The sequence below is a fragment of the Coenobita brevimanus genome, chromosome 70 (genome assembly GCF_032717465.1).
Source record: "Coenobita brevimanus isolate Jiangsu-jjx chromosome 70, ASM3271746v2, whole genome shotgun sequence".
In the NCBI taxonomy this organism is placed as follows: domain Eukaryota; kingdom Metazoa; phylum Arthropoda; class Malacostraca; order Decapoda; family Coenobitidae; genus Coenobita; species Coenobita brevimanus.
This window is the reverse complement of record NC_137023.1, coordinates 39,976,466-40,001,631: the sequence shown is the minus strand read 5'-3', so window position 1 is coordinate 40,001,631 and position 25,166 is coordinate 39,976,466. Positions and strand designations below refer to the sequence as shown.

At 42.9% G+C, this 25,166-nt stretch overlaps 1 protein-coding gene across 1 annotated transcript in view; it reads right to left on the bottom strand.

Annotated features, from left to right (window-relative positions):
• The window catches only part of Mctp (multiple C2 domain and transmembrane region protein), a 674,963-nt gene that overhangs the window by 33,193 nt on the left and 616,604 nt on the right, over window positions 1-25,166 (bottom strand). The window contains exons 21-22 of the mRNA XM_080277510.1: window positions 16,496-16,625; window positions 4,060-4,149 (exon numbers count right to left, since the gene is read on the bottom strand). Coding sequence (XP_080133636.1) covers window positions 4,060-4,149; window positions 16,496-16,625 — 220 coding nt within the window. The remainder of the gene's footprint in view (window positions 1-4,059; window positions 4,150-16,495; window positions 16,626-25,166) is intronic.

The following is a 25,166-nucleotide window of genomic DNA, read 5'->3' as shown; positions in this document are numbered from 1 at the left end:
CAGATCTAAGCACACACAATCCACCCAACTATCTCTCTCCCGTAGTACATCAATCACCTTTGACTAGCAGCCCAACAAATTTGAGACACATGACTTTCCATTTCTGAATTCAAACTGACATTCTGCCAAAATGTTCGTCTCCTCCTGATATTTTATCCACAGGTCTTTCAAGATTCTCTCGCACAATTTTGTGACCAAGCTGGTCAGGGAACTGGTCTAAAATTTAGGGGCTCTTCCTTATTCCCATAGCTTTTGCCATGTTGAATTATGATCATTTCTTTTAGCAAAATCATACAAAAAGACAGTGTTTTCTTTACCCTAAGTGGGGTAAGCATGCATCAACAGATATGTGCTCTGACAGAGGGTCTTTAAGGGGGCTGGCTATGGTCAAGGATCTACTTCTGGGATTATCCTGCGCAAACTTTTGTGTGTGTGTGTGTGTGTGTGTGTGTGTGATTGTTTACTGGGCCAGGTCAGGTTTATCTTTCCACACAAAATGTGTTTAGCGCAAATCGGACCCAAGTAAATTGGGGATCTACTGTATACACTCAATCCTTGTAAATCGTGTGTTCATAAATCACGGATTCGTAAATCACGGCTAGGTGGCCGTCAGACTGCTGGCAACCTTAAACCACTGTTAAGTAATGAAAATCGTGGATATAGGCACCCAAGTGGGCCTTTGCCGAGGAGAACTGTAAACCGTGGCATTCAAACTGAAAATCGCGACCCAACAACCAATCACCGCGCACCCCTGGTGGCATGTGTGCATACTAATGCCGCTATGTTGTTGTTGTTCTTGTCCCGCCAGTCCACACACTACAGACCGTCGCCGTGGAATACGAGAGCTACCTGCCTTTTTTGTGCAATTTCCCCCCGCCTCCTACCTGCCATGGCCCCTCCCGACCCCCTGATGAAGCGCTCTAAGCAGCATGGTGTCAAGAAGCTGCTGGCGTTGTTGTACAGTCAACGTTTGGAGCTCATTTGTCGTGTTGAGAGGGGAGAGACGTTTTCAAAGCTGGTGAAAGAGTCTGGGAAGAACAAGTGCTGCGAGGTTCTAAGTTCTTTTCAACACCACCCCACTCCATTCACTTAGGCAATTTCGTCATAGGATTAAGGTGAGATCCCTTAACATGGCTTATTTCTATTTAATACATGCACTGAATATTCCTAAATTTGTATGTTTCTGTTTGATGGTGCCTAGATAGGTGTAGGTAGGGTGCTGTGAGGGCGGGTTGGCCAAAGTCCAGACCCAAATTAATTTTTCACATAAGAGTTATTATTCAAAAATCACAGAATTCGTAAATCACGGAAGTGGTCCAGACCCAAATTGCCATGATTTACGAGGATTGAGTGTATATTACAAGTAAACATAAAAAGGCTGTTCTTTATTTTCATCTGCTCAAGGACATAACTGGCCAGCTCATGCTGCCCTTATTGCTAGTCACATTTTCTTACTTGGTTTCTTGTTTAACCCGTTAACTGCGCATGGCGGTTTTTTGGAGGTGCCCGTGGAGTGCAGACATAGGGGTAAAAATTAAATTTCCCAAAGGCTAAATTTTGTCTTAGGAATGGAGAGAACACATGCCAAAGTATATAGTAACGAAATATTAGCTCAATATTTACTTTTGTAAAGCCATAGATGAACATCAAAGTGTCTGATTCCCTGTTGGAATGTATGGTTTTCATTCTTTTTTGGTTTCGGTTTCAGTTTTGAAGGCTCAAACATGTTTGCATCGGTCGGCCTTGGTCACCATGGCACTATATTCAAAATTCACCTGCACAGCCAGGGCTGTATTGAGCACTCGCACTCGGAACAGCCCAGGCTGTATAAAGCAGTTAATGGGTTAATTGTGGCAGGCACTTCTACCCTTCAGAATTACCTGATTCTGACCAATCTTGGAAACAATGACTAGCCTATGACCTAGTTGTGTCTGTGAGGTTTTGGTTGCTAGCCATCTACTCATTGCCTAGCAAAGGCCAAAAAAACACTTTTTCCGTACTTTTCACATTTTGAGCTGTAAAAGCATTACTAATAGGTAGAAAGCTCTGAGTTTTATGGGTGTAATCTTGAGGTCACTCCCTATTGGAAGTGTGAAATCATGTTCCTCTCTCTCCTCTTGTATTCGAGTGGCAACCCTGCAAAGATTGGCCTTGGCAACCCTAGCAACCAGTACCGGTTTTCAAAAATGCCCCTCTAGTTCCCCATCAGCTTGATGGAATTGAATAAAACTTTGCATACTTATAAACACTGACTAGTACTACAACTTTCTACTGTGCACCTATGTGCTACACTGGCCAGGTCAGGGGTCAATGGTCATCAAATGAGAAGACAGTGTAAACAGCTGAAATCACAACTATGCTCATGTGAAATGCTAAGCCTCTGAAAATTATAAAGCCGGGGCCATGATTCTTGGGTGGAATGTTGCACTGGAGTACCTCCATACAAAAATGACATTTATTGTCGAAACTCAATTCCAGTTGCTGGCAGCGCCACTTAGAAGTTGTACCTTTGGTAGGCCATTCTGCGAATTTCAAGTTCCCTAGCTCCACAGTGGCTGGATGGAACTGAATGAAATTTTGCATGCTTATAAACGTTAATGAGTACCGTACTATGAGTGTGCCTCGTACATGCATGATCTATATCTGCCAGATCAGGGATCAAAGATCATCATGTGCAAAAAATAAGAAAAGCACTAAAATTGCAACCTTACTTGCAGAAGATGCTAAGGATCCAAAGATTATAATGCCAGGGCTACGATTCCTGCGTGGAATGTTGTCCTTTGGTACTGACATACAGGAATGACTTTTCATACCAAAACTCACTTTCAATCACTGACAAAGCTTGGTCTGCTTAGAGCTGGCCATTGTCACCTAAAGGCTTGTTTATATTTCAAAATGGATAATACCACATGATCTTATTCAGCTTGAGAGAAAGCCCCTTAGATGAAGGTGTTAGGAACAGTCTCTGCTAACTTCTATCAGCCCGAGGACATACTATGTATTTTATTCTGCCTAATACCAGACAATTTTAGTCAAGACAGAGATTCCCTGGCGTGAAGGCATTATCAGACTGATTGCATACCATAAGAACTTTAAAATTTACAAGAATATTAATGTTTTACTTTAAAAATCAAATAGTACTTTCTTGTAATAACAAAGTTTAGTACATCCTAGCCAATCAACCAATCAATCAGTCAAATGATACCAAGCTTCCACTTATGTAATCTTCATACTAATGTTGACAATGGTACAGCTGAGTTCTTCCAAATGACTGCTAGAAACTACTGGGAAAAGAAATCTAAGATGTTATACGATTGTACAAATGGTAAGTCAGCTTTAATGTTGACTCTTTTTACTAGTGGCTAAGTGCTGTCTTTTTTTTCCAGCTGCTGGAAATGTCAGAAAAAGAAAAATCTTTGATCTGTAATGAAATCTGTAACAATGTGAGAGTCTCAACTTGGACTATGACCCTATTTACATGTGATGAATGTTTCAAGCCTAAGAACGATTATTGTGTGGAGAGTAATCAAGTTAGTAGCCACATTTCACTCTCATGGCAGTAATGTACCTCCCAGGGCCAATGACAGCCAAGTATCTACTACCTATAATTGCTGTCTTAAATAACTGTAAGTTCTCAGTGTGCAATCCAGTCATTTAACTTATGGACACCCATTACATGTAATTAATAGATATCCTTGGCATTTTACACAAGGACAATTAATTTTACTGATAAATTTCTTTGTAAATTCAAACAACTGTAGAGCAATGGGTACATATTCATGGAGGGCAACTGAACTGCTGGTAGCTCAAATAACATATGTCATACATATGGCATCTTTCTAATGTGCTACTATAAAAAATTATATAACACTAAACTACAAATGCATAAAAAAACATATGTTAATATACATCCACTACAACAGTTAGTGCAATTCACAACTGAACAAAAATTATGTAAATTAACATAAGAAAGGCTTTCAGGAGAAATGATATAAGCTTGTGAAATTATGTATCACAAAGTAAAAAGAAAACATGATAACACAAGAGCAATTCCCTCACCTTGTCCTTGTCCTCTTCATCTTCATCCTCATCACCTGAATATTCACTCTCTTCTTCTCTGTGTAGCATTGTCCCAACTATTGACAACACCTGCAAGGTGGAAAAATGAATATAGTATGGCATCTTGGTGATTTGTCTGCATGAAGAATGGTTGTAAAATGGCTGGATAAGAATGATCTACATTGTAATATTTTACCTCTTTGATATAATGACAGTTTTTACCTCACTCTTAATCCCACATTACAATTCTGTTCAACTTCCAAAAACATCTCCTATACAATGCGGGTTAATGAAAGTTATATTTAACTTCTTTTGTGGTAGGTGGGGGAGCTCACCATCCACTCACTCAATGTAGTGCTGCTCTCGGGTGTCTGCCCTGTCCTCTCCTCCATCCTTCTTTCTTTCCATCTTCTTCTATCTTTCTTTCCTTCATTCTTTCCTCGTCCTTCTGCCTACGGGTGACTTTACACTCCCTCTGCTGTCTTTCATTCCTTCATTCTTTCCTCTTCCTTCTGCCTGTGGGTGACTCTACACTGAGTGACAAGCCAAATGGTTTCCTGTACACCAGGAAACCATTTACTATGCTGGGTGGTAACCATATAACCAAATTTTGGCGCCTGGTGGTTTAGTGGGTAATTATTATGCTCCAGTCGGATTGAGCCGGTGAAGGTTTATATCCAAGGGATGGTTGGGGTTTATTGCTCACGTCATGCCACTCAGGGATGAGTGAGGTTGGTCACTCTCATCTTAAATGTCAGGATGACTGCCTAGCCCCGGGCTCCTATGCCCCTCATGGGGCAAAGTAGGATTGGATGATGGATGGATGGATATTTAACTTCTCCAGTTCAAATTTTTTTCTTAAGCAAAGTCAAATCATCTGATGGTATTTTGAATGAAATATAAAATGCAAACTGGATTAAAGCGCTTAATGCAAGCGGAGAAGAATACCCAAATAAACTCATTATAAATACAATTCTGTCCAAGATATCTTTGTTTCTAACACTATGGAATGGTAACCAATGGGTCTGCCCCTTGTACTGAATGAAATTCCACTGTACTCTACACACATTTTCTAACTTCCCTAAACTACTGTTTAACCCTTTCAGGTCTCCTGGCCATTATAGAGGCTTTCTCGGTAGGGGTCTCCTAGCCACTCCCGTGGCAGCATATTTAGGCATGAATGAAAACTGTTGCGTGAGGCTGGTGAATGAAATGAGGAAATGAGCTGCTCCCCAGACCCCTCTGCTTCCACAAGGCATGCACGGATCACAATATTTTAGTTTAAACAGTCTGGGAAGAGCTAATCATGGTGGGGGGTTGGGCTGCTCGTACTGGTTTTATTATACTGTTGATCTGGCAATATTTTTACTATTTTGGTATCAGACAGTTCATTTAGCAAAAGAATATTGTTTGCAATATATTTTTACTGCTCTGGAGGATACACAGCTCTCATCTCCCTCCTCCCTTTCACATCCCCCTTCCTCCAGCCCCCTACCTCCCACCGATTCCCCACCCCTCTACCTCCCACCATTCCACCCTCCACTTTCCCTCCAATCCCCCACCCCCTACTTCCTCCACCCCCCTACCTCCCATTGATCCCTCACCACTCTACCTCCCACCCCCCACCCTCCACTCTCCCTCCAATCCCCCACCCCCTGCCTCCCGCCTACGCACATAGCTGCCGGGTACAGGCAAGCAAGAGATTTTCGCGTTGTATGTTTTCATTTCGTTTTCGTTTTTAAAGGCTCCAACATGCTTGCATGTGTCGGCCTTGGTAACCTAATGGCGGCTCTCCATGCTGCATGATCCATTGCAGCCTCCCTGTTCAGTCCCTTAACCCTAAGGTCACACTTAATGACCTCGTCCCACGTCTTTCTCGGTCTACCCCTCATAACCCCACCCCCAATATTAACACTTCTCACCTTCCTCACCCAATTATCATCCCCCATCCTCTCCACATGTCCAAACCACCTCAATCTACCTCTCCTCATCAAAACACCAATACACTCCAGTCCTATCCTACCTCTCAACTCTTCCATTGTAAACCCAGCTCCCTCCAGGCCTCGGACGCAGGGACGCACTGCACATCCATCTAATCATTGTCATTTCTGTACGTCTGAGCCGGCGAATATCTTCCTCCTTCACTGCCCAAGTCTCACTACCATACAGCATTACATTCCTAACACATGCTGCATACAAAGACCCCTTAGCATGTAGGGAGAGCCCTCTCAATGTCAGGAGAGGCAAGAGCTCTCTGAACTTCTTCCAACCACTTCTCACCCTAGCCACAGAGCTAGCTCCAGCCCCACCTTCAGCACACAACATGTCTCCCAAATAACAAAACTTCCACACACTCAAGAGATTCAGCAGCAAGTTCAATCCTTTCACGTCTGACAATCTCCACCTGCTCACCCCAGCACGCCGTACACATAAAATCAGCATTATCTCGCAGTCTACCTCTGATACCACTACATCTCTTATGCACTCATTTATCACACACACCGCACAAGATGGAATTACTTCCCATGCCCTTGTGGCAAACTGCACATGGCTACTCTCCCTTGTCTTTGACAGTACAGCCACCAAGCCTAGATATCATCACTTTTGTTTTATCTGCATTTACCCTTAATCACTTTTGCCCCATACCATCTCTCCACTTCCTAAACCTTTCCCCCGCCTCCCCTTCATTCTCTGCAATCAACAAAAAATCATCAGCATACAACAACTCCCACGGGAGTCTGTTTCTAAAGTCACGTGAAAGGGCTTCAAGTACCATGATAAACAACATGGGACTCGAGACTGACCCCTGATGCACACCAACATTCACGGAAACTCTTCACTCAAATCTCCATTCACTCTCACCTGGGTGTGAGCACCCACATACATGGCCATAACCACCCTAACCAGCCACTCCTCCAAGCCAAGCTTTCTCATTGCCCACTTCACCACCTCTCTAGGGATTCTGTCAAAGGCCTTTTCCAAATCAACAAAAACAAAATAAAGATCCCTTCTCCTACCAATATATTTTTCCTGAAGCTGTCGAACAATGAATATGGCATCAGTGGTCCCCCTACCTGGCATAAACCCAAACTGCATCTCATCAATATTCACACTTTCTCTAATCGTACCTTCTAAAACTCTCTCCATTACCTTCATTATCTGATCTAAAAGCTTTATACCTCTATAATTTCCTCTTTCCAGGGCATCACCTTCCCTTTACACACATTTACAATTACACTCTTCAGCCAATCATCTGGGACAACACACTCATAAATAATCCTATTTATCAGGTCAGTGACTAAACTCACCCCTATATCGCCTGAGGCCTTCAACATTTCGGCAGTCAACCCAGACACACCTGCTGCCTTCCCCACCCTCATCCTGCCTATTGCCTCACTCACAGTAGTAGTATCAATCAAAGGCCAAGGGCCAGACACTGGATCTGCTGGCTCCAAACCTTCCCTGTCCCAGTCAAACTCCTCATTCAACAACCAGTTATAATGCTCTCTCCATGCATCTTTAATATCCTCACTGTTCACCACTACCCTTCCTTCATCATTCTTCACACACTGCTCACCTTTGATATCCCGATTATCCCTCTTCACCTGACCTGCCACCCTAAATATATTTTTCCTTTCCCCATGATTTAGGTTATCAAGTAATTGTCTCTGTGACTCAGACTTTGCCCTGTATACCTCTCTTCTAGCCCTACGCTTGGCAGCCAAATATTCCTCTTTGCTACCACCTTTCTTCCATTCCCGGAAAAGCCTTCTTTTCTCCTTAATTGCAGCTTCTACACCCTCATCCCACCACCAAGTTACTTTATGTCTTGGTGGTCCTCTTGTCCAGCCGCATGTTACATCAGTAATTCTCAAGAAATTGTTCTTGAGGGCTCTGTACTGTTCATTAACGCCTCTGTCAACAGCTCCCTGTTCAGCCACCACTCTCCTCAACTCGCTATAGAAGGCATCCCTTACTACTTGTTTTTTCAGCTTCCATATTTTCCTCCTAGGTACATAAGTCTTCTTTTTCATCACTTCTTTAAGCACCATATCACAAATCAATAGTTTGTGCTGCTGCACACACTCCTCACTTCCTATAACTTTAACATCCCTCACTAACCTCCTATCGGCCCTCCTAATCAGAAAATAATCTATCTGACTGCTATTTTCCCCAGACTCATACATAATTAACCTACTGTCTCTTTTCCTAAAATATGTGTTGCACACAATCATGTCCGTTGCCTCTCCAAACTCGAGTATCCTTTCCCCTTCTGCATTCCTTAGACCATACGCACATCCCCCATGCACTCCTTCATAACCTTGTGCTGCTTCACCTACATGACCATTTAAGTCCCCTCCCAAAATCACTATCTCATCATCCCGCATACCACCCACTACACGTATTAAATCATCCCAAAATCTATCTTTCTCTGATTCATCCAATCCTGCCTGTGAAGCATATGCCGATATAATCGCAGATATCTTTCTTCCCAACAGAATTTTCACTACCAATATCCTATCGCTTACTCTCAAAACATTCATAACATATTCCACCCATTTCTCCGCAACCATCACACCCACACCTCCGTATCCATCTGTCCTCCCCTGCCAAAATAATTTATAGCAACTATCTTTCTCTGATTCAACCAATTCTGCCTGTGGAGCATATGCCGATATAATCGCAGCTATCTTTCTTCCCAACAGAATTTTCACTACCAATATCCTATCGCTTACTCTCAAAACATTCATAACATATTCCATCCATTTCTCCGCAACCATCACACCAACACCTCCGTATCCGTCTGTCTCCCCCTGCCAAAACAACTTATAGCAACAGTCCTTCCCAGCAATCTTTCTGGCTGATCCACCCCTGTTCCGGACTTCCTGCAAACACGCCACATCCACCCACCTCCTACTGAATGCCTCAACGACTTCCCCTGCTCTTCCCCTCAAACTTCCCACATTCCATGAACCCACTCTCATCCCCATGGGTGATTTACTGTCTTCAGGCTTGCTTTGAAACTTATTTTGTTTTGTCATCTTCAGTATTAATAAAGGGGGACAGACACAGCACAGGTCCCATTCACTGCACAGTCCCAGGTCCAGGCAATGGATCTGGGACCCCTAGCCCACCAGCTTACCAGTGGCTGTGGTAGTGGCCTCCGGGCACCCTGCCAGGACAGCTGCAGGGACACCCTCCAAGCGCGTCTAGGCACTGCAACTATCCCGCCATTATACACCCACTGATAGGGCAGCCTCCTGGGGTGCTACTCCCAGGTTCAGGCCCCTCTCTATTGGGCGGAAGCGGCAGCCTGGGAACCGCAATGCCCTGTACCCTCTAGCACAGGCCCGAGCCCCATCTCGCCCTGGACCCACGATCTATGCTGGCGGAACCCCCGCCACGCCTTCCCCCAGAAGTCTGCCACTAGGTAGCGGGGGCAAAGTTTTCTGGCCGCATGCCCTTGCTGGCGCCAACCCCTGTAACGTAGTGGGATACGTTGTGTGAAATGTAAAGTGCATGTGGTGTAGTGCATAGATAGTTAGAGGAAATGTTTGGGAGAGTATGCTGGTCTACTCTCCATGTTACTGTCACACTGAAAAGGTCAGCAAAGGGGGATGGTTAGATAGCTAGTGAAACTATCTAACCATCCCCCTTTGCTGACCTTTTCAGTGTGACAGTAACTGAAATGGTCAGCACAGGGGGATGGTTAGATAGTTTCACTAGCTAACCATCCCCCTTTGCTGACCTTTTCAGTTACTGTCACACTGTCTCACATATTTATTCATTTCTTGGGTGTTAAGAGTGTCTGATTGAGGGAAAATAATTACAGATTATGATTTTAGGTTTCTTAGGTTGTTTCTGTAGCCTTTTATACATGTACCATGCATTTATTTGTTACCAGGCGGACATACATGTGCAGCGAGTGTTGCCTTTTTCATTGACAAATGATTGTTAGTGTCTCCTTACTTTTTTCTGACTTATATTTCATGAGTTTCTCACATTTCCTGGTTATACTTATAACACTGTCAATTTTGAGAAATAATAAATATTTAATCACTGTCTCTACTGCTGCCTGTAAGTACACAGGATGATATAGTTAGCAACAATAAACTAAACATACATACATACAAAAGGCAAGCTCCTCACCCCCACAGCCTTGGAGAGTACTAAGGAAAGTAAGAGCAAAGTAAAATAAATTAGCCAGTAGTAACTAGTAAGTGATAGTTTTATATGGATCTTGTAACTGTTTAGTTTGTTTTCTGTAAAGAAAACATCTCAAGAATCATTCACAAATCACGTGATATATAATTTATATATATTAGTGCACTGTTTTTTTATGGGAGAACATGGAAATAAACAATGCAATCATGTCGCCTATGCACCAAGAAATCACCTACCCACCGAGATGGCAATACCCAAACGCTACCACACACCACTTGCTACACGACTTCCCATAATTTTTGCAGCACTTGTATAGTGAGCAGAGCTCTAATGTCTTATAGGCAGATGTGTATTACTTCCTTGTGCATGAATATGATATATATATATATTTTTTTTTGCAAACCTTGACTTTTTTAAAAAAAATGCATCACTCAAACGTGACCTTGGGACCTATTTCAGACCTGAAAGGGTTAATACAAATCATCATTAACTGCAATGTATGATTCACTCTACCCACCACCACTACAGGGAGTCAGTGTGTGGCTCAGCAGGAGCTAAAAGAAAACAAGCAAGGCTCCAGTATACAGTCTCCTGGTATTGTATATTATATTTTGCTTAAATAAGTGCAAATTAAAAAATATAACTCCTCATCCTGTTTTAATGATCCCCATTAAGGAGTAGAGTACTGTTGTCCAAGAGGTGCATATACTAAATGTTAGCTGTCAATCATGGCTGCTTTGTATGGCCACTACCTGCACAGCTTTCATTCCCCCATCTGTTCTTCTGCCAATGGCGTGAGTGCAGTGATATCATATACCATCACTATTCCAGCTTTTGTTGAAATCTATCTGAAGTGGTGAGTGAAACTGCATTGTTGGAATATCATCTGTGATGTTCTCATGGGTTGGGAGAGTGATTATGAATAATGAAATGTGGAGGACAAATTACCAAAATGATGACAGCATAGGCAACTGCCAGTGTCCATGTTAATATGTTCATTCATTCATTCATCATCTAATCCAGTGTTGCCCCACGAGGAGCATGGGAGCCCAGGGATAGGCAAGTTGGTCCTGACATTTAAGATGAGAGTGAACAGCCTCACTCGTGAGCAATAAACTCCAATAACCCCTTGGATATAAACCTGCACTGCTCAATCCGATTGGAGCACCTTAATTGCCCACTAAATCACCAGGTGCCATAATTTGGTCATAAGGTTACCACCCAGTGTAGTAAATGGTTTTCTGGTCTATAGAAAACCATTTGGTTTGTCACTTAGTATACAGTCACCCATAGACAGAAAGAAGAGGAATGAATGAAGGAAAGAAAGACAGAAGAAGAAGAAGGAAGCACCCCCATCAACCATTACATAACTTTCATATAATTATGAAAGATATATCATGGAAGCATGATTAATATTTCATGGTGGGTGGTGGTGCCAATCATCCACTCACTTGATGTGTCTTCCCTTTTCTCTTCTTATTTCTTCCATCTTTCCTGTCATTTTTTCCTTACTCTTCTTTTCTTTTCAGGTGGCTTTACACTGAGTGACAAGCCAAATGGTCTCCTGTAAGCTAGGGAACCATTTACAATGCCGGGTGGTAATTATATAACCAACACATGCATGTTCCCTACATGTCAACAAGTGAGCTGACGGAGAGATAGTGACCCTCCCCATAAAACACCTAACTCAGATGTCAAATGGTCACCCTTTATGGGATTATGGCATCTGGCTATAGATAGATAGATAAACAGATACTGTAGATGATTTAATATTAATGATAACCACAATTTTGATAGCTCCCGGGGGGAAAAAAAAAAAAAAAAGGACAAAACTCCTGTACTGTACGTGAAAGTGCAGCTCACGCCACATACCCTAAGGTAGGGTATATGGTGCCTGCAGAGGAGTAGGAGGTGAACCCATTCTCACGACAGTCTTCCACCTCTTGCATCATAGTGTCCAGAGCTGCTGCAGTCACCAATCTTTCCTCCTCATGGCCAATGCTCAAAGCCTCCTTGATGACACTGTTGCCATTCTACAGTAGGTATTTTCATCATCTGCCTCAGCATCTACTGGTTCTAAACCACTGTCAGAGACCCCATATCTGTGTCCAAATTGGACGCCTTTTTTCCTGGTCTGACTAAAGTGTGTGGTGGGAAGAGAGGGTGTGACTGTTGAATGTCCATTATCATGTTCTCTGGTCTATGGGAGAATGATCTACAGTGCATCAGTCAGTGATCCAGTGTTATCCTACAATATGTTTTTATATGATTTCTGTGGAAATACTGTGGTGTTTTACATGGTTATGAAGTTGGTTTTGGAGTTCAGTAAGATTGGGTAAGTCACATAGGTATAACTCTGGCTGGCCACCTGATGTATCATCACTCAACCCATGTCATAACCATGCTGACTTATGATACTATACTTCACTTTACATTTGTTTTTTCAGCACTGTGACCTGACTGTATACAAGGTCCTACCTGTACTGCCATGCAGAGAAGCCGAGTCTACCTGGCACTTTTCAAGTGTTGGCAAACTTTTTTTTTTTTTTGGCACTTTTCAAGTGTTGGCAAACTTTTTTTTTTTTTGGCACTTTTCAAGTGTTGGCAAACTTTTTTTTTTTTTTTTCTAACACTAGGCACTGGCTTCAGAGCTTTTTCCCCAAAGTCCAGCAAACCTTCTACACATCATACACTTCCTACATGTCACCACTTTCATGCTAACGCCTACTGTCCATTCTAGGGCTGTCACATAGAGGACTGGTATATTGGTATAGTGGGGATGCTTTTATTACGTTATGTTGGGAGGTTTTATAGTACATCAGTAAAGACTACTGTAACAAAATTCAAATCCTTAATCTCTTCCCTGCCTCAGCTGGGATTCGGACCCAAATCCAGTGGGACAGTGGACCACCTCTCTACTGATCTGGACATTGCCTATACCTAGGTGGTGGGGGTGTACCCCTACATCTCCCTCTTGCTGCGTACCTCTACCCCACTACGTTGTTACTACCCTACCTCCCTCTGTTTTTACCACCACCACCACCATCACTCCTCCCTCATGCATCCTCCACCACTCCAATGTGGATCTCCCCCATGTCCCCCCCCCCTCATCTGGGGAGAGGGTATTTCCCCCGTAACCCTCTCTCCACGTCCCTGTACTCCACTGGGGCCCTCCCTTTGTGTTTGGTGGTGGTCTCCACCCATCCCTCCATCCCAATACACCCCCTCCTGGACTTACTCCCACCCCCCACCCCCACCTCCCACCCTCTAGCACGGAGTATCTTTCCCCCCCCACTGGCCTCAAATATTTTGCATAATTTTTATGCTTTATGGTACGTGTTTTGAATCGTTACCTGTACTTTATTCATGTCTTCGCCTTCGGATAAGCACAATACAGTTACTGCTTTTATTATTTATCATATTTTTGGGGGGGTTCATGACCATTTTATTTTTTTTTAAGCACTTTACAATGGTTTATAACATCAATGCACACCAAAAAATATTTATTTTGGCGATCTTTGTATTTTTGAAAAGAAAATGGGTGCAAGCAGTGTATTTTCTTTCTCACCTGGGCCACGATGGGTAACTATTATCTACTCTGACAGGTCATACCTCAGTAACTATCGGGTCTAGGAGGGTGGGGTTTGCATTTTCAGGTGTGTAAATTCAAGCTCTATAAACTGGGTATAAAACTTTTAACCTTTGAGAGGGCTTAAAACTTTTAACCTTTGAGAATAAAATAGGCCTGTTTTTGCATCCCAGGGGTTAGTTAAGGCTGGAGAATTGCATACCAGAGGGGATAATATAATATCTTGTGTTTAACCCTTTTAATCTAATACAGTACTTGAAATTCCATCTTTTCCTTTCAACCAATGAATCATTATGTTCAGCTATGGCGAGATGATTTTGAATGAGCGAGGTTAGGTATAGCTTTCACATCCCCTTCACAAGAAGTCTCCCTACAGCTGAACAAAATTGCAGTAATAAACAACAAAACATGTCACCATAGTGAGGGGGTTACTCTTTACGACAGATATATTAAGTATACTGTGTGATTTGTTAAGTATGTGGCATAAGAGGTATACTGTAAAATGTGGTGTGTGATGTGGTATATGATGTGCGCAGCGTAATATGTGAAGTACAGTACAAGTCCCATTATTCGGCATCTATGGGACCAGGATGATGCCGAGAAATTAGATTTGCCGAATAATCAAAAACCTACCCACTCAGTACCTTAAATATATTGGTGAACACTTATCACCACTTACGGTACGGTATTACAACTGTGTTTGGAGAGAGTACTGTATACTGTACAATACTGCAATCAATACAGTACTATACCTGAATCTGAAATATATATATATATATATATATATATATATATATATATATTAGTGACCATATACAAGGGTAATGACACAGTAGGCCTACAAGTCAGATAACATTTCCTGGATGGCCGAAATGATACGGAATATTACCTACCAGCTCAGTACATCACTTGTATTGGTGAACTCATCACTACTTATATTATTACAAATATGTTTGGAGTGAGTACTGTATACAGTACTTTTTCCAAACAAAATAAAATAGTCGGAAAATTACATAAAATAAAGGGATCTGAACTGGTAAGGTCTTTCTGATGAAAGTCATAAATTACATTTAGCACTCACTCTTTTGCTCGTTTTTTTTTTTTTTTACATGTGAAAGGAGAGTACTGATGGAAACAGTAATGTATTCCATGAACCCCTTAATAACCTCCGACATTGAACAACCCTTTAAAGTACCGATGTCGAGTTAGTGAGCTATGGAAAAACTGTGAACAATTATGGGAATGGAACGAAGGTCACTGGTATGTTTACACGACTCTATGCTACGATTCCAAGTAGTCAGGGGGTCAGTTAATCTCAGATGTTTTCGCCAATTTGGTAAATGCACCGTAACTTTATCAATTCTCCAGTCAATCATAGCGAATCATAGCATGGGTTTAGGGAGCTAAATAACACATTTCTAGGTGCGCCAGACGATTATCTTCACATCTTATAAGAAAATGGAAGAAATTAAATCCCTTTCTGAGTACGTAAAGTTCTTCCATTCTTCTGAAATCAATTTATTTTTCTTAAAGATGGGAAGATAATCGTCTGGCTCACCTAGCAATGTGTAATTTAGCTTCCTAAACCCATGCTATGATTCGCTATGAGTCACGGAAAGATTGATAAAGTTACGGTGTATTTACCAAATGGGCAAAAACATCTGAGATTAACCGACCGCCTAACTGCTTGGAATCGTAGCGTAGTCATGTAAACATACCACTGACCTTCGTTCCCTCCCCATAATTGTTCAGTTTTCTTTACAGCTCACACTAACTTAACATCACTGACATCGGTACTGTAAAAGGTTGTTCAGTGCCGGAGGTTATTAAAGGATTAATGGGATATATTACTGTTTGCATCAATGCTCTCTCTTTCACGTTAAGCACAAAAACAAACAAAAGAATGAGCACTAAATGTACGTTTAACTTTCATCAGAGAGACCTTAGCAATTCATATTCCTCCAGTTTATTTTTAAGTATTTTTCTGACTTTAGGTTAGGTTAGGTTTGGTTAAATTATAAGGTACAGTTAAACTCGGTTAGGTTAGGTTCAGTTAAACAGGACGGTCCCTTCCTCCATTATGCTGAGGAATAAAAATACTAGAGCTGTCACAGCTGTACAGCTAAAAACAACGGGGAAACTGATTTAACAAGCAACATTTATTTATGGGTAATGTATTACAGTGTCAGTGGTTCATGGGCTACTCAATTACCGGTGTCATTTTCAGGAAGGCATCAAGAATGAATTTCAAGAATTAGCGTGGGGGCTTGGAACGTAACCCTCGCTAATTTGGTGGGGGTGGTTACTGTAGTGTATGATACTGTGCAATATTGTAATCAATACAGTACTATACCTGAATCTGAATAAAAATATAGAAATTAGTGAACATACAGAAGTGTAATGAAACATTAGGCCTACAAGCCACAGATAACACTTCCTAGACTGCCGAGATGATTCCGGACATCTGCCGAACAATCAGTGATTTTCGTAAATGGGACTATTTCTCAAAACTGCCGAAATGTCGGATCTACCGAACAATCAGCTGCCGAATAATAGGACTTTTACTGTAAGTGGTACGATGTTTGATGAGTGCTGCGTAATATGAAAAGTGTGCGGTGTTAGGCATGTTCAGTGTGTCTGACAATGAACATTAATAATCACCTCACCAATTAACACACTTACTATGTAGTTTCTGAGGAAGACAATGAGTAGAATGATGGGCACCATGTAGGGTTCAAAGTAGTATGTGCCCACCATAAATCCAATAAAGGCTAAGGTGCTTCGCACTGGATACTCCCACTCGAAACATGACCTGAAATCAGAATGTGTTGTTAGAATGGCTGCATACCCTCTCAATACAGTACAGTATATGACATGAAATCTGATGAGCTGGATACTCTCAGCTGAAACTGAGTACAGTCAGTGCTCACATAACTCGGGAATATTGTACCCTGAAGCTCCCGCTTTATGAGATTTCCACATCATACGGCCAAATGTTTACATGTTAAAGGGCTTCATGGCACCTAAGCCGGTCCTACATTCACCATTTGGGGCAATTTTCAGTCTTTTTTTCCAGGTCATTTACCCACCTAAAAAAAATTCATTACATACAAACACTGGAGGATTCCTCACATTGAATGGAAGAAGTTTCGGGCTTGCTGGGGGGGAAGAGGAGTGGGGTTCCGAGGCAGGGCAGGATTCCTAATGGTCACGGAGATCACACAGAGCATGTGTGCAGCCAGAGGGTGAGGAAAGGGTAGGCTCAAATAGAGTAGGAATGCTCAGCTGGCCATGACGACACCCCACACAGACACGTGACAGCCATACGTCACAGGATGATGCAACCCGCACTATGATTACTAGATGAAACCCGCACTATGACTACTACTGGCTGCATTGTGTCCGTTCCCACTGCGTTATGACCCTTGTTTGCTGCGTTATGGCTGTTTGAACCATAATTTGGGGCCTTTGGCCACATTATGTCTATCACTGTCGCATAGTACGGTGTTAAAAAAAAAAAAATAGGCAGCTTCCTCCGCCCACATAATGTCCATCATTTTCACGCTGTGACTAAATTTGGACATAAAATTTTGCCTCCTGCATTATGTGTTTTGTGCTATAGAATCACGCATTATGTGAGTGCTGACTGTACTGCATAAGAGTGATGTCACATTTCTTAACTGTAAAAGGGTAACTGTGTGTCGTGTTTTAGTGAATTCCTTAGAGGAAGAACTGGCACTTCTGAGAACAAAGGGCCAGATTATTCTTATTATTATTACTATTATTATTACTATCTATCTATCTATCTATTGCCAGGCGCCTCAATCCCATTCCGGGTGGCCACAAACAAATTGCCCCCACGTTGCTCTGTCCCCCGCCATTTCACTGCCCCGCTCCCCCTTTCTCATATACAGTACCTCCCCACCCCAAACCCTCCATCTCATCCTCGGCCTCCCCCTCCCTCTTCCCCCCTCCACCTCATTCACATACACTCTCTTCGTCAGTCTTTCACCCTCCATCCTCTCCACATGGCCAAACCACCTCAGTGTATTCCTCCTAACACTTCCTATCACATCCACACCACAACGCTCATTTATATCCTCATTTGTCAGCCTGTCTCTCCGTGTGACTCCACAGGCTCCTCTTAAATAACTCATTTCCGCTGCTCTCACTCTTGACTTGTGTCCTTCCAGCAACGTCCAAGCTTCACTTCCATACATTAGAGTTGGTATCACAATACTGTCATGTAGTAACTTTTTCACTTCCACGCTCACTTCCCTGCTTCTTATCACCGCTTTCAAGGAACCAGCAACCTTTCTTCCCTGCTGTACCCTCTCAAGCACTTCAACCTCCACACCTCCATCCTTACTCATCACACTACCCAAGTACAGTACTTAAACGTACTCACATTTTCCAATTCCTCACCATCCAATCTCGCTGTACATTCACTGACTTCATCTCTCTCAAAGACCATCATTTTACCCTTTCCTACATTCACCTTTAGATTCCATTTCTTACACACTCTCCCAAACTCATCCACCAAGCCTTGCAGCTCTCCTTCGTCTTCACTCAACAACTCAGTATCATCTGCAAACAACAGTACAGGGAGTTTCCAAACACTACCCTCTCTCACCAGGGCCACTCCGACATCAACTACCCTACCTTGTACCTCTTTTATTACCCCATCCATGTACAGATTGAACAACCATGGAGACATGACACATCCCTGTTTCAACCCAACCTTCAAAGAGAAAAATTCACTCAGTTCACCATCCACATGCACTGCAGCCTTACCACCATCATACATCCTCTTCACAGCATTCAACAACTTCCCATCTACTCCATATATTCTTAATACTTTCCACAATCCTTGTCTATCCACCCTGTCATATGCTTTCTCCAAATCCATGAAAGCCGCATACAACTTCTTTCCCTTCTCTAGAAACTTTTCCACTAAAGTTCTAAGAATGAATATCTGATCTACATAACCTCTTCCCTTCCTAAAGCCTCCCTGTTCTTCTCCAACTAATTCCTCTGTTCTTTCTCTAACTCTGTCAATAAGTATCCTACCATACACTTTTCCTATTATACTAAGAAGACAGATGCCCCTATGATTACCACACACTTCTTTTTCCCCTTTTCCTTTGTACAAGGGAATAATTATATCTGACTTTCAATCCTCCGGGACTCTACCTTCCTCCCAGGCCCATCTGCACATTTTCCACATCCATTCTACTACTATCTCTCCCCCATACTTCACCATTTCACTACACACTCCATCAATTCCTGAGGCTTTCCCCAATTTAACTTTCTTCATTGTTTCCACAACTTCTATCCTACTGATTTCTTCCTGTCTTCTCACCTCCCTCCTTCTCCCAGCCATTCCCCAGCCACTTATACTCGCATTACTTCCATCCTCTATGTTCAACAATTCCTTAACCCCTTAACCGCGGGGTGTCACTTTCGTGACGCTTGGGCGCAATGGATCATACCGCGGGGCGTCACTTTTATGATTCTGTGTTATTTTTAATTATCCCGGGCTTTCAAGTGGTGGCTTGTATCATCTATCACTACTGCCAATGTCCAACACTAGTCAGCACTCCAAATCTCATCTGTACTCCCATCCATTGTTGACATTTTAGTGATTTTCCCCCCTTCCTGACTCCCCTCCCTACCTGCCCTCCATTACCCTGTCCTCTCACCTCCGAGGCCGCGCTGCGCTAAGCAAATCTCCCCTGGATTTTTCCACAGATTTCATCCATTGAAATAAGCCCTATGCCCTATACTTATACAAAATAATATATACCAAAAAAAAATAAGGTAAGTGATAGTGTTATACACCAGGAATTGGCTAATTATCACGTGACAACACCTCACGTGCATTCATTCGCTACATTACCACGGTAATTTCCCCTTTGAATTATGCCTTGTAATCTATGTCTGTAATAAAAATATATATCAGAAAGGAAAGGAGAAGCCTAAGTGACATTTACATTCACCTGGAACTACCTATTTCTTTATGTATTGCCGAGATTTTCTACCAATAATATATTAGCATGTAAATTAGCAGCTGTCAGCCTCAGTGTCATTGTCAACCCTTGCCTTCTCAGATAAGCCGCGGCATTTAGTTCCTTGTCCTCCGCTGTGGTCAAACCATGTCGCACTCGCGCCCTGCCATTTCTGCCCCTTCTGCGCCCATTGCAAAGGGCCCCGTGACCTCTACACCCATAAAAAGTCGTGAGGGAAGCAGGAAAGGACTTAGTGACTCTGCAGTGGCACATGAACTAGCAGAATTGTCTATGGTGATGATGGATAGTGATTTTGATGATTCGGGTGAATCGTGTGATGAGCCGGTTGAGGTAATCGTGCCAGAAAGTGCTAGTACGAGTGCTTCAGTGTCGGAAGTTATCCCTAGCTCCAAGGGAAAGGAGCCGTTAGTGCAGCAAGGGAAGGAATTTGGGAAGGGAGTGAAAAGGCGGCGTGTTAGCCCCAGAACAATGCCCCCGCATGACCCAGCCCGCCATGAGTCCCGAGTTGATTCACCTCCCCGTTCCCCAAGCCCCACTTCACTCATTTCTTCCTCTTCGTCTGCTGAGTTATCTCCGGAGTCTTCGTCGTCGGAGTCACCACCAGCATCAACAGTGAAGGCAGGCCGTAGAGGAAGAGGTAAATCCCGGACTAGTAAAAGTAGAGTTGGTACTAGAGTAAGGGCTGCTAGTGCTGTACGGCAACCAAGGGTCAGTGCGAGTGACCTTGAACGGGGTAAATCTGCCTCACAGCCACCCACCACCCTCACCCACCCTACACCGCCACGACAGGGAATCCTGGACGCCTTCGCGTGGACGGAAGGGTCCGATTTTGTGCCAGAACATTTAGTGTTTGATGAGAGCTCCTCAGGAGTACAGCCTGCCTTCACTCTTGACGATAATGCTGAGTGTGTGGACTACCTTTTGGCCTTCCTAGATGACGAAGTCATGCAGCACATATGTGATGAGACCAACAGGTATGAATCACAACGTGCTGCAAGTGGTACAGGTGCAGCCAAGATGCAACACTGGTCCATGCTGGGAGTGCAGGAGCTGTATGTGTTCTTTGCCCTCATGCCACACTCCAAGAAGCATGAGTTGGAAGAATACTGGTCCATGGACCTCTTACTACCCTCACCCACCTTCAATAAGTACATGGCCAGAGATCGCTTCCGGAACATCATGGGACACCTGCACTTTGCCGACAACGATGTACCTTCCCAAACCGACCCACTCTAGAAGATCCGGGAGATTCTGAGCAGAATGAAGGATAAGTTTATGTCATTCTTCCATCCCTTTCAGAAGGCTGTCATTGACGAATCCTTGGTTTTGTTCAGAGGACGTCTTCGGTTTGTACAGTACATTCCAAGCAAACGCCATTGCTTTGGAATTAAGTTCTTTGTACTGTGCGACTGTAAGACGGGGTACATCCTTGACTTCGTCATTTATTCAGCCAGCACTGTTGATCTGGATAAAACACACCCCCTTGGCTTCTCAGGCTGTGTAGTGGAAGTGCTCCTTGAAAAGTATTTTGGTGGGAATCATGTGCTGTATACAGACAACTATTATACAGCACCGAAACTTGCCAAATACCTTTCAGAGCACGGCATTGGCTCCTGCGGCACTGTCAAAAGTAATCGTGCCCACTTCCCTAAATTCACAGAGGCAGGAACCTCGCAGTGAGGAGACGTGCACCTACGCAAGTCTGAGAAGATGCTGGCAATACAGTGGCATGACAAGAGGATCGTGCACATGCTCACCACCATACATAAGGGGGAAATGACAGACAGTGGGAAGGTCGACCGTAGGACAGGCGAACCTGTGATGAAACCTGATGCTGTGTTAGACTACAATATCAACATGCGGCTGGTGGACAAGTCTGACATGATGATTGGTGAGATCGACTGCCTCAGGAAGAATACTAGGTGGTACAGGAAAGTTTTTCTGCATCTCATAGATATGACGATGCTGAACGCCTTCATCCTGTACAAGATGAAGGTCAAGCCACCCAAGTCCTTCTCCCTGAGGTTGTTCGCCAGGACTTGTGTCCAGCAGCTGCTGGAAAGATATGGTAGGGTGACAGCAGCAACTCCAAGGCGCCACCCAGTAACACTTCCCAACCGACTTGAGCAGAGGGCATATATGGATCGGCACAGACTGGAGCTAATGCCTGCCACAGGTAAAAGGAAGGCTCGAATCCGCAGGTGTCAGGTGTGTGCACATACCACCCGCCGCACACCTGAGCACAAACGCACCTCTTGGCAGTGCGCTAAGTGCCAGGTTCCCCTCTGTGTTACCTGCTTCTTTGATTACCACAGCCAGAAGCAGTTCTAAAAGTGCAAGTGGGAAAGGAGAATAATGTGTAAATAATGTGTAAATAATGTGTAAATAGCAAGTGAAGGCAATGGATGTTCAGTACATATGATTGAACAGTGTACTATAGTTTTATCTTACTGAAAGTGACAGTGACTAACATAGTGTAAGTGAAATAGAATGGTAAATATTGAAAATACAATAGAAAATGTAAATAGTAATGTAAGTAATTAGTAATATAAGAATATGAGTACAAATACTTTATGTTATAACAGTGAAAGTGAATCCATGGCTCTCTACGTATTTTACTGAATGAAAAATTGGATGACTTCCGTGACAATAAACTAATACTACTGAAGAAAAATTATGGAGAAAAACTCCAGATATATATATGTGTGATATAGTAATAGAAATATAAAGTGTGAGGGGTTTTATGAATAATAAATGACAGAGTACCAAGAGCGAACTAGCGCAAGTGCGACGGTCAGACGCGCACGTAATTTTCATTGCTTTCACAGTGTTTTTTTTTTTTGGAGTATGGATCCCAAACTACTTGAAAATCATAGAGTAGTGTTTACAGTGTTAATATCTGGCTGTGGTAATCATATTACGGGTTGTCGGGAAGTGTAAAGTGGAGACTTCGTTACCCAACTTCAGAGGTCTCCACAAGTCCTACGGTAACCGACGAAGGCTCAACAAACATTCCAGGAGAAAGCTGAAGGTATGTGCCATAAGCATATCTAATTTTAATATTCTAGGACTAATAACTGATTTTTGGCAATATTTTTTGAGAGTCTGTCGGAGCCCAAATAACCCCGCGGGACACGCAAAACATTGGTAAACATGCCCGCGGTGTAAGGGTTAAAGTGTTCTCTCCATCTGCTCACTTTTTCTCCCTTCTCCACTAGTAATCTACCATTTTTATCTTTCATTCCCCTGCTAACTTCACTTCCACCCTGTCTTACTCTTTTCACCTCTTTCCAAAACATTTTCTTACAGTCCCTCCACTTTGCACTCAAGTTCCTTCCAAATTCCTCAACCGCTCTCTTCTTACTCTCTCTTCCTAATCTTTTCACCTCCCTCTTTCTTTCTACATATAACTCTCTCTTCCGCCTCTCAACTTCTTCCACGCCCCTATTTCTCATCCAATCATTGTATGCTTTCTTCTTTTGTGCCACAGCCTGTCTCACCTCTTCATTCCACCACGCTGTTCCTTGCACACCCCTCCATCTTCTCTTCATCCCACAATCCACATCACATGCTGGACATATTTCTTCTGTAAATATCCTGCACACACCTTCCACGTCCCCCATCTGCTCCAATTCATATTTGCCCAATCGTTCCTCCACTTCTCTCTTATACTCTGCCTTTTTCTCATCCTCTTGTAACCTTTCCACTCTCCTTAGAAATACACCTTCTTCCCTTCCTTCCCTTCTTCTATTTCTCCATTCTAATTGGACCTTGATTCAGGCCACCACCAAGTAGTGGTCAGAAAGTCCACTCCCCCAACCTCTATAAACTCTTGCATCCATTACACATTTTCGCATCCTTTCATCCACACACACATCATCAATCATTGCCTTCCTTTCATTCAGTTCACCACCCACCCTTCTCATCACTCACCATGTATACCTGTGGATCATTTTGTGCCTGAAGAGGGTATTGGCTATCACCAACCCCCTCCCAGCACAAATGTCCACTAACACACTGCCATTCTCATCTATCTCAGCAGGCACACCCCACTCACCAACTATTCCATCCACCTTCACATTCCCTACTTTACCAGTTATATCACCAATCAAAAACACTCTCTCATTCCTTCCAAACTTTTCCATGCACACTTCCACATTTGTCCAGAACTCTTCTCTCACTCTGCTTGCACGATCTTGTGTTGGCGCACACACACACACTATTATTATTATTATTATTATTATGCTGCCACCGCCACCAGCAGCAGCATTACATAGCCAGATCCAGAGTGGACATTCCCACTTTAAATATAAATGGATATAAGTATCAGAGAATCACTGGATACTCTCCCACGAAACATGAATAGAAATGAAAGCGAGTTATTGGAAGATATAATGATATGTGAAAAAGTATGAGTGAAGTAGTAAACGAGAGAACTGACTGAAGTGGTAGGCAGGAATAGAAGTAAATTATTGTTTTTATCATTATTATTATTATTGTTATCATTATTATCTATCTATTGCCAGATGCCATAATCCCGTAAGGAGTGGCCATTAGTCTTTAAGTTAGCTGTTTTACAGGGAGGGGCATTAACCCTCTGCCAACCCACTTGCTGACACGTAGGGGACACGTATGGGTTGGTTACTATATGGTTACCACCCAGCCTTGTAAATGATTTCCCGGCTTACAGGAAACCATTAGGCTTGTCACTCAATGTAAAGCCACCGGAAATAGAAAGAGGAGAAATAAAATGTGACAGGAACGATGAAAGAAATAGGAAGAGAAGAGGGCAGACACAGAAAAAGCGTCATAATGGTGAAGACAGAAGTAAGCAGCACAACATCAAGTGAGTGGATGATGGTGAAAAAAGAAAAAAAAAGAAAAAAAAAAAAAGTGATAAAGGTGAAGGAAGTAGTAGGCAGCACTACATCAAGTGAGTGGATGATGGTTGCCACCACCTACCACCCCATTATTATTATTATTATCCATCCATCCATCATCCAATCCTACATTGCCCCATGAGGAATGTAGGAACCCAGGGCTAGGCAGTTGGTCCCAACATTTAAGATGAGAGTGAATTATTATTATAATAATTATTATTAAGTGACATGCCAAATGGTATCCTGTACACCAGGAAACCATTTACAATGCTGAGTGGTAACCACATAACCAAATTATGGCACCTTGTGGTTTAGTGAGTATATAATTAAGATGCTTCAATCAGATTGAGCAGGTGCAGGTTTATATCCAAAGGGTGGTTAGGGCTTACTGCTCAGGTAATGCCACTCAGGGATGAGTGAGGTTGGTCACTCTCACCTTAAATG